This window comes from Trichechus manatus, unplaced genomic scaffold (genome assembly GCF_000243295.1).
Source record: "Trichechus manatus latirostris isolate Lorelei unplaced genomic scaffold, TriManLat1.0 scaffold00115, whole genome shotgun sequence".
Lineage (NCBI taxonomy): Eukaryota > Metazoa > Chordata > Mammalia > Sirenia > Trichechidae > Trichechus > Trichechus manatus.
In genome coordinates this window covers 5,330,099-5,340,709 of record NW_004444051.1, presented here as the reverse complement: position 1 = coordinate 5,340,709, position 10,611 = coordinate 5,330,099, and the positions used below count along the sequence as shown (strand labels likewise).

Genomic DNA, 10,611 nt, shown 5'->3' with positions numbered 1-10,611 from the left:
GAGACTACATCTCACATACTTTGTACATGTTATCAGAAGGGATCAGTCCCTGGAGAAGGACATCATGCTTGGTAAAGTAGAGGGTCAGCAAAAAAAGAGGAAGCCCCTCAAAGGGATGGATTGACACAGTGTCTGCAGAAATGGGCTCAAACATAATTATTGTGAGGATAGCGCAAGACCGTGCAGTGTTTCATTCTGTTGTACACAGGATTGCTATGAGTTGGAACCAACTAGATGGCACCTAACAACAACAATATATATATATGTGTGTGTATGTGTATGTGTATATATGTATATGTATGTGTGTGTGTATATACCTATAGTCAAATATATATAGTCAAAGAATATAAAATATCCAAATGTTATAGATATTGGTTGCCTTGCTTTATGTTTTCTATGTTTGGCCCTTGAGCACTAGGACAAAAATTTACCATACGTGGGACCATGATATAAACAGGAATAAACAAATAACTGGTGGGAAAAACAGAACAGAAAATGAAACATTATAGAACAAATTAAATCATGACCTTAGAAAACAGGCCCACTGTGATGAAGAAAATAACTTGAAAATCTAGGTGTTTATCTCATACTTTCCAAGGTTAAAATGTGCTTTATATTTGTGTTGAATATATTCCTTTCCCATGAAGATTACAAAAATGACACATGATAACATGTACTTAGTACACAATAAGAAATATAAAATTGCTCCTGTTATTATTCCCATAATCATGTATCTTTCTTTAGATGCTGCATTATTTCTGAACTGCAGAAAGCTGTTCCCCTCACTATGCTGAAATTATGCCAACTGAAGAGACATATGTTGCAAATATTAACTTGACCTAAATATGACAAATTATTTGAGGAGATTAAATGCAATGATATGTTTGATTTTGGAACCACAGGAAAAACTTTAGAATGAGACAACTTTCTATAAACTATAAAAAAAAAAAAAAAACACTCCAAAATAGATACCCCTCTTCACTGGTTACCCACTGAAGTCAAGTGCTTGTGGGGCATCATCCAATGTGATTTTGATGCTTTCTTTTCTTCCTTCCCACTCACATCTTTTGGTACTGGGGGTAATGAGGAAGAATCTGACCAGAATTTCAGTAGTAGGTGTCCTGGGACACGTTGAAGGAAACATTTATCTTGCAGATTCTGCTCTCTACTTTTCTTTCCCCAAAAATATTTTAACTACCTGCCCTCAGGAATGGGCAATCCTTTGATGGTTTTGTGCAATATAGAGAATGCTGCACCTGTATAATATAACAGCGGCATTCTAAGATTCACTTACCTTAGAATCTATTACAGGTAGTCTCTGACTTATGATGGGCTTCCGTTCTGATGACTCCATCATAAGTCAGTTCTGATGTAAGTGGAATACCTCTTCTTTTTTTTTTTGTTTTTATTATTACTGACTTTTATTATCAGTATCTTTATAAATCTTATCTTTATTTGATTTGGGGGTTGGAAACATTACATAAAGCTTAGAGATATATTTTAATACATACATATTACTAATGATAAGATGTATACCAAAAAAAAGACAGTAGTAAGTGCAGTCATACCAAAAAAAAAAAAAAAAAAAAAAGGACAGTCCTAAGTGTAGTTCATCCTAACTCGAATACATTGTTTAAGTTGGGTAAGTTGGGGACTATCTGTACTATGAATTACTAAGCTCTTGTTTATTTAATAGCAGTCTAGTATCTACAATGCCTAAATTATCATCCTTGCAAAGGAATATATTACAACACTCATTCCTCATCACAGGTGACACCTTTTTCATTAATGAGAACTTGAAGGGTGCTTACCTGGCCGACTATCTTTTCCATGCCCTCTAGAAGTCGTTTGTTTTGTTCCTTAATTTCGATGGCTCTTGACAGGATAGCATCCGGGGCTTCTTGCATGCCACGCACTTCGGAGACTAGATGATACAGAGGGTCCTTCCAGGACCGCAACACTCTAAGTACCAGGTTCAGAAGGTCTTCGTGCTACACAGTCATAAAAAAAAAAAATTTAAATAGGCGTGATACAACAGGTTTACTTACATGTGATTTTTGCTAAGAGAGGCTGCACCTAACATATCTCTTTGTTATTTCTGCTTGTATGTAAAAATATTTCTGTAGGTGATACAAGTTGTAGAAACGTAGTAAAGTTTAAGCTACTGGCTTATTGTTGTGTGCCTTCGAATTGATTCTGACTCATAGCGACCCTATAGGACAAAGTAGAACTGCCCCATAGGGTATCCTAGGCTGTAATCTATATGGGAGCAGATCGCTAGGTCTTTTCTCCCATGAAGCAGCCGGTGGGTTCAAACTACCGACCTGATTAACAGACAAGTGCTTAATCATTATGCAACCACGGCTCCTTTATTGGCCTGTAAACCAAAAAACCAAAACTCGTTGCCGTCAAGCCGCTCCACGGAAACCTTATGGGACAGTTCTACTCTGTCCCATAGGGTCGCTATGACTCAGAAATGACTTGATGGCAACCGGTTTGTTTGTTTTTTTGGTATGTTATGGGATTTTTGTAAGGATTAAATGCAATAATGCCCATAAGATGTTTTGTAAAGTGTCTGAAAATGCTCTCAATAAATGTTCAATTTCTCCTTGTCTTGTTTTTTCCTTTTTCTTCTTATTACTATCATGATTATTATTAATTAGATTAGCAGACAGAAGGAATACTGGTGCCATTAATAAAATTGTAAAGAGAAGAACTGATTGTATTTGTAGGGCTATGTATGTAAAGATATTTATTTTAGATCATGGTAAGACTGTGGTTATGGCACTGAATCAGAAAGGAATCCGATTATAAGGACAAAAAATTGAACCTCAGGTAAATGATTGGGCATTGATAGGCAGATTTTGTTGTTATTGGAATAGAGGCAGTTGTTGCAGCTATCAGAAGCAAAATATTATTACAGCGCTTGCTGTTGGGGGAGACTTATAATTTAGTAGAAGGGGGCAGAGAAGTCAGTGAAGAATAATGAAGTAAGGAGAATGAGAGAGACTTAAAAGTCCAGAAAGAGATGGTTCAAAGAGTTCAGCAGTCAGTAACGTTAAATGCTGTCCATGTGGGAGTCACTAGTTATACGTAATACATAAAACTGCACTGGAATTTCTAACATCAACAGGATTTTTGCAAATCTTCTATTTTACACATGGAATTCAATTCATGTCAAGCTTTCATACAGTATAATATCTTCAGTCCAGGTACAAGGCATTGGTTAAATCAGTGTTGGCTTTGTGGACAGTTTATGGGTTTGCTATTTATTTGATGCTAGCATTTGATTTTACCCACAACTCGTCAACTATGTCATGTAATTTCTCTTTGATTGCTTATTCCTCCTCCACTTTTCTCTGCATGTGCAGTTACCATGACCTATTTTAATGCCTTTAACAAACTACAGCACAGTAATACCAGTGTCGTGCTTCAATTTTCTAGGTGAAAAGTCTGGATGAGAGACTCACATGGATCTGTTGGGCTTGCTCCTTGTCTTCAGGAGTAGAGAGGGAAGAAGTATGGCAGCTGTTGATGGCCTTGGTTATGAACCCCCGGCCCTGGGCATACCGTTTATCCTAGAAATGATCAAGCAAATTCAATTAGTTGGAGTTGTTTGAATATTGAATTCATGAATCCATTACCAGAATGTTAGTACATTTGATAGACAGGATTTTTTTTTTTCTTTTTCCAAATGAGAGCCATGTAAACATTGAAACTAAAGAATTAGGAAAATAGCCCCTTTCCCTACTTCTTTTTCCATTATCTCTATAAACTCATTTTTATTTTTATCTAACTTTTCTAAATTCCAACTTCTTCCCTTCTTTTAAATTCTCTTATTTAATGTCACCCTTTACTCAAGTTACTATTTGGAGAGCAAATACCAAAAATAGAAAAAAGGATGAAGCAGTAAGTGTTTTAATTTAGTACTTAATATTTGAGCCAAATGCCATAGCACATATGGACCTATTTAACTGCTGAATATCTTGCTTGCTGTGGGCCGGAGTTGATGTGTTTCTCTTAATAGGCATTATACAATTATAACTTTTGTTTGATTAACCTCTGAATCCACATGCCTTGGACCTTACTGTGTTCATTATAGATGCTGAATGCAATATTGTTGACTGTGACAAAAGGCAGAGAAAAGAGGGTATATGATTTTAGCAATTGACAGAAAAAGAATAGAAAAAAAATTAGCTAATACATTAATGAAGAAAAAATAACCTTTAGCAAAATGTTGTGAAAATTTAAAGGATTACTAGAAAGATTTGGAAGTGAAAAGATGGCCAGTCAAAAATGGAGGACAAAAGAAAAATCAGTAAGTGTGTAAAAATAACTATGCGAACATATATTGCAAACACTGAGCCACGTTCTCTATGCAGTCCCTTTGATTGACTGAAGCAGTAATCTATCATCTGCTTCTTGACTGACCTAAAAAAGTTAACATGCAACTTTCAAAGGTAAATTAATCGGAAAGAAAAAAATTGTTTCTACTTCTAAACCACCGTTTCTGTTGTAATTGTAAACCTATATATTGGAAATATTAGAACAATGATTCCTAGCATTTTGGGGGTGTCTGAAAAGGCATTATTATTTGTTTTCCTGATATGGAATTTAGCTTAATTTAATGTTGTTTAATCCACCCAGTTCGCTACAGTGCAGTTCTCATTTGTTGGGTATCTACAATGTGCTAGCAGGGCTTCAAACTGGTTCAAACCCCTGCCTCGAACCCCTGCCGATAATTTGCATTTCTAACAAGTTCCCTGCTGAGAATTTGCATTTCCACCCCAGATATACTGAATTAGAATCTACAGTTTAACAAGATCCCCAGGTGATTCTTATATATAACTTCGTGGGAACTTGTTAGAAATGCAAATTTTCAGCAGGGGTTTGAACTGGAAGGAACTGGTTTGAAGCCCTGTGTGATAGATGAAGTATGACTGGAGAGACATGGCCCTTATGTGCAAGAGCAAGAAATCAACACTCTTCCTTTTCCTCAGTCCCACCTGAAGGTACTTTATGTCAAGTGTTTAAAAATATATTTAAAAATTTTACAATAAAGTGAACTAGAAGGAAATTTTAAAAAATCATTTTTATACTTTTTGAAAAAATTGGAACACTGAGATGCCATGAACTTGTCCCTTGCTTCTTGTTCCACATTTCTTTAGCTTATGCCTTCTTTCACCTTAAAACCAAATCGGTTGCAGCTGAGTTGATTCTGACTCATGGCGACCCCTGTATGTCAGAGTAGAACGGTGTTCCACAGCGTTTTCAATGGCTGACTTTTTGGAAGTAGATCACCAGGGCTTTCTTCCAAAGTGCCTCTGGGTAGGCTTGAACCTCCAACCTTTTGGTTAACACGTTAACCATTTGCACCACCCAAGGACTCCTTTTTTTTACCTATTAAGTTGTGTTATTTGAAATGTGGCTTATGAAATTTTCTACTATAAAATTTGCAGCCCTATCATTCCTTCTGGGAGGAAGGGAGAAGTGCAGTACTTACAAATTCGCTGAACATTTCTGAGGAGAGATTATGGATGTAGTGAGACAGGATGACTGCACGATCAAACAGGTCCCGGAGGGACACCTGGCAGTTGACAGCCCCGCTGGGACAGATGGGCAGAGCGGCCACGCTCTTGCATAGGAGCAGGTTTGACACCAGCAGCAGCAGCAGCAGGAGTGACCCTGCTTAAATTAAAACAGGAGCCATGCTGAGACGATCTATTCAGCCGAGGTTATCAAAAGCAATCTTGAGGAAGGAAGCCTTATTGCTCCCATTGCCCCCAGCTGCATGATTTGGCACTGTAATAGCTGAGGCGGGAAGAATCAACACCTTCCACTGTGTAAATTTAGATATATAATTATATTTGCACAGATTTATAGTTTGAGAAGTAGGTTACTCCATGCATTTTTGTATTGCTCCCAGAAGTGCTTCTGTACTTAGCAAACGTTTGGAACTTAAATTAATTTTGAGCCAGGGTGTTTAGGTCATTCTCTTAAGATAGTTTAATATCCTGGGAGTTTCTGCAGCATTTTCAGCAGCAGAGCTCTCTAGGAGTTTGCAATTTTTTAACTTTATGTGCCCAAAATACTTGCACATTAGACACTGAAATGACAAGAAGAGCACCATTAATCAGTTTGTTTTTATCTTCATGACGGATAAGAATAAACATATGACTGATGGATTGCTAATAGTGTGAAGAGAATTCTAATAAAAATGATGCTGTAGCCTGCATCTGATAAATTACCATAATAATCCCATGGGTTTGCTTGAACATTTTACCAAAGGCTTTTAAAGTTTTTCTCATGTGAACTTTACAATAACCCCGTGAGGTACAATGGGTCTTCCTTATAATCATCAAATTCTTTTGATGAAACAGACAGCTTATAAAGGTTAAGTGATTTTTTCCAAGTCCCTTTATTATAAGCAGGTGGAGGAGGCAGGAGGTCAATATTGTGGTCTTTTCCAGTCCACCATGTTACATCCCACACCAGTGGCTCTTGATCTGCATATGACTAACAGGGACTGTGCTTGTGGTCGCCAGGCCTCAGTGTTTGCAGAGGTCCCTGCCATTACTTGTCAAGAACAACACTTTGCCCTTGATTATGTGATAACAGAGGCCCTAGGAAGCTTGATTTAGCTCACTTTTTCTGCTCTATCTATAAAACACCCACTTTTTGTGCAACAGTGATCAGAGACAATAAAATATTAATAATTTACACTTTCAAAAGGAAACACTATGTAGCTAGTAGATTAAAATCAGTTTTTCACTTCCTTGAAACTACTCCAAAAGAATATCTGATATAAATACGTATTTATGATAAACTAATTTTCCGTGGAAACTTCAATAAATGCAGTTGGGAATGCCCAAGATAAAACTAGGCAAGTGCTAAGGATTTATGTGTGAAAAAAATGCCTAAACATAAATTGTGTATAGAATGTAACAAAATAACCCTTTAAATGCAAAATACAAAAATCAATGTTGTGAGATAACTCATATAATAGATTTCTAATTTTCCAAAAACATCATACTTCTGAAAAATTTATTTTATACATGTTATAGTCGTATAATTGCAGCTGAATGGATATTTTATCTACATGTGTAAATAAAACGAGCATTGTAGGTCGAGAAATTGGAATATTGACTCTAGGAAATTAATATAATTGGATAGATTTTTTTTTTTTTAACTCTGAGTGCCTTTGCATCAGCATCATCTGAAGGATTCTCACAATGTAAGATGAGATAAAATAGGCAAAGGTTTTTGTTTTTGATTCAGAAAATAAATGTTATGATTGTCACTAATTTCCATTCCTTGCAAATGTCACCCAAGAAAGTAAAGGCAATCAGTTATTACTAGCCTCGTTTTTCTATTAAAATGTCATTTGGTTTAAGCCAAATTGACGAAGTAGTACAAGAGACACTGCTGCTATCACTTTCTATGTTATGGCTTCAGAACTGAAAGTTTTCATCAGACTGATTCAACTTTGCCAAGCTGCATAAGAGTTCTGGGAGCGAGAAAATGTTAGTTTCTGCCTTCTGGAGATATAAAAAATTGGACCCATAGGGTCTTATGGTCTTTTTCTAGTCCAAGGCTTCTCAACCTTGACATTTGGGGCTGCATAATCCGTTTTTGTGGAAGGGTATCATCTGCATTGTCAGTTGTTTAACAGAATCCCTGGCCCTTGCCCACCAGATACCAGTTATGACAACCAAAAACATCTCCAGACGTTGTCCAGTTTCTCCTGGGGTGGAAAAATCACCCCTGGTTGAGAACCACTGTTCTTTTCTAGTGTGTCCATATATAGCTGCTTTCCAAAAGCTTCTAAAAGGTGTAAATCTGAAGCCTTTTGCTAACAGAAAATAAGCTAAAATTTCACATTAATACCCCTAAAGGAGTATTGATAAAGCCAACAACTGGATGAATTGTTGCACATACCTTTTGGTGATGACCCTTTGCTGTCCATAGTGGTGATAATCACAGGAAACACCCTTCACCAGAGTAGAGCTGGAACTCCACAGCTTTCCCTTTCCCAGATACAGACTTTATAAGCCTTTGACATCTTCATGAATCTATTAATCAGGCATTCCTTCCCTTTACCTGATTATCCATTTCCGTCATCGAGATTACCCCCATTATTTCAAACATCAAATGGTATTTTATTTCTTATTCATATTCAGGAAGACATACTGGCCAGAAATGAACATTCTAGGAAGGATTTTGATTAATTAGACCAAAAGGAAATGAGAGAAATGATGACGGTGAGATCTGGAGACTAGTTTAGGTTAGAAGATCTGTAAAACTACAGAAGTCATTTACTTTAAAATTTATCTTTTTTTCTCTGCAGCTTCTTGAATATATAGCATTATGTTTCACTGAGGTGATAGTTTTGAGTATTGTCAAAGGGTTAATCAAGATTTCTAGGTGAAGTCAAGATTTCAAAATTGGCACTCTAAAACTAGGAAAGATACAATAAGAATTGAAAAAGTAGAATTTTCAGTTCCCGTTACATTCTCATTACGTTTCCCTAATTTTTTTTCTTGCGTTTTTACACATTCTGATTTGTCTTTTTTAAAAAATGGCATGTATGAACGGAGCTTGTTTTATAATGTGTATTGCCCTCTGTTTATCTCTTTTAACACTGTATAAAGTTGGATTATTATCCCCAGTTTACAGATTAAAGAACAGAGGTTTAGGGAAATTAAATGACAAGGATATAGAAGAAGCAATTAGTCAAGTTAGACCCTGGAGGGATTATTTCTTTTTCTTATCAATTCTTCTTCTTTTTTTTTTTAATTGTACTTTAGATGAAGCTTTACAGAACAAAAAGTTTCTCATTAAACAGTTAGTACACATATTGTTTTATGACAATGGTTAACAACCCCATGACATGTCAACACTGCCCCTTCTCAACCTTGGGTTCCCTATTACCAGCTTTCCTGTCCCCTCCTGCATTCTAGGCCTTGTCCTTGGACTGTTGTGCCTTATTAATCTCTTTTTGTTTTATGGGACTGTCTAATCTTTGGCTGAAGGGTGAACCTCAGGAGTGACTTCATTACTGAGCTAAAAGGGTATCCGGGGGCCATACTCTTGGGGTTTCTCCAGTCTCTGTCAGTCCAGTAAGTCTGGTCTTTTTTTGTGAATTAGAATTTTGTTCTACATTTTTCTCGAGCTCTGTCCCGGACCCTCTGTTGTGATCCTGGTCAGTGCAGTCATTGGTGGTAGCCAGGCACCGTCTAGTTATACTGGACTCAGTCTGGTGAAGGTGGTAGTAGTTGTGGTCCATTAGTCCTTTGGACTAATCTTTCTGGAAGGATTATTGCTTTAACAGATATCAGGAGGGTTGTGAGGAAGGTTGGAAAATGAGCCATTTATCAAATATTGCTGTATACCCACCCTGTGTTCTAAAATGAACAGGACATCACCTCTGACCTTAGAGAGTTTATTTTGGGGAAGCTATATAGTGGTTTTCAAAGGCAAACATACACATGCACATACACATCCTAATATATGATATAGTAAACCAAAATTCTAGCTAATCATTCCTACTGTCCTCAAGGGTAATAATGGATAACCTGTTATTAACTTATGATCACTTTACCTTCTCTGACTCGGAGCCATTCTGGGGCTAACGTGACAAAAATTCATTTTTCGTGGCCTCAAAAGTTCCATTCACCTTTGAAAGATTTCCTACATGAAATGATTATAATGAATAAGAACTGAGTTGTTGACGATTTCTCTCATTTTGAAGTCCATGTGGTGGGCAAGTAAAGCAGCTTGTGACCTTTAATTTAGATTTACCGTATGTCTCTTAGAGTACACTGTGACGGATGAGATCATTAAAAAATAATCACTTATTATAGCGTTTACTTTTTCTATTGTTGCTCAGGCCACATATGTACTTTAGCAAGTACCTGATTAACTGCTCTTATGGGGTCCTAGAAATCTTAACAAAGACTAAATTTACTGAAAAACTGTCTTCCTCACTGCCTTTGCTTAAACAGTCCTAGATTTTGAATTATAAACATGATGACTTAGAGGCTCTATCACTCTAGAGGAGCCCTAGTGGCACAGTGGTTAAGAGCTCATCTGCTATCCAAAACGTGGGCAGTTCGAATCCACCAGCCACTCCTTGGAAACCCTGTGGGGCAGTTCTACTCTGACCTATAGGGTCGCTTGGAGTCAGAATCTATTTGACGGCAACAGGTTTGGTTTTTTTTTTTTTTTGGTTTATCACTCTAAAAGCTGGGTCAGGATTCCATACATTCATACTAGTTCTGCATTTTTACCCTCAGATGGTGAAAGTCTGAATTATTAAGAGAGCAGGGCAGTGTGGTAGAGAAATTAATACTGCCCTGTGTTCCCCTCCTCTCCTAGAAACTCAAGAATAAAAAAGCCTGTCATAAGAACTGACAACTTAATCTTAAAATTTAAAGGTGTTGCAGCTTTTATAGATAGCCAGGATAAGAATAACCTGAGAAAATCTGAGTTGTGATTTCTCAGCAGAGGCCCACTGACTCCAAAGAGGTATGTATTGCTGTAAAATTTATCGTGTGCTTCCTTGCTGATCCATAGTCCGACAATTCCTGTTTACAGGATATTACAATATCT

At 36.9% G+C, this 10,611-nt stretch overlaps 1 protein-coding gene across 2 annotated transcripts in view; it reads right to left on the bottom strand.

The window, feature by feature from the left end:
* The window catches only part of PRL (prolactin), a 10,037-nt gene extending 2,071 nt beyond the window's left edge, over positions 1–7,966 (bottom strand). Inside the window, exons 1-4 of one of the 2 annotated variants that reach the window (XM_004383994.2) lie at positions 7,939–7,966; positions 5,504–5,688; positions 3,471–3,578; positions 1,812–1,991 (exon numbers count right to left, since the gene is read on the bottom strand). In XM_004383994.2, coding sequence (XP_004384051.1) covers positions 1,812–1,991; positions 3,471–3,578; positions 5,504–5,688; positions 7,939–7,966 — 501 coding nt within the window. The remainder of the gene's footprint in view (positions 1–1,811; positions 1,992–3,470; positions 3,579–5,503; positions 5,689–7,938) is intronic. The other variant, XM_012557730.2, reaches the window with a different exon arrangement.
* Positions 7,967–10,611: the final 2,645 nt, after the last annotated feature.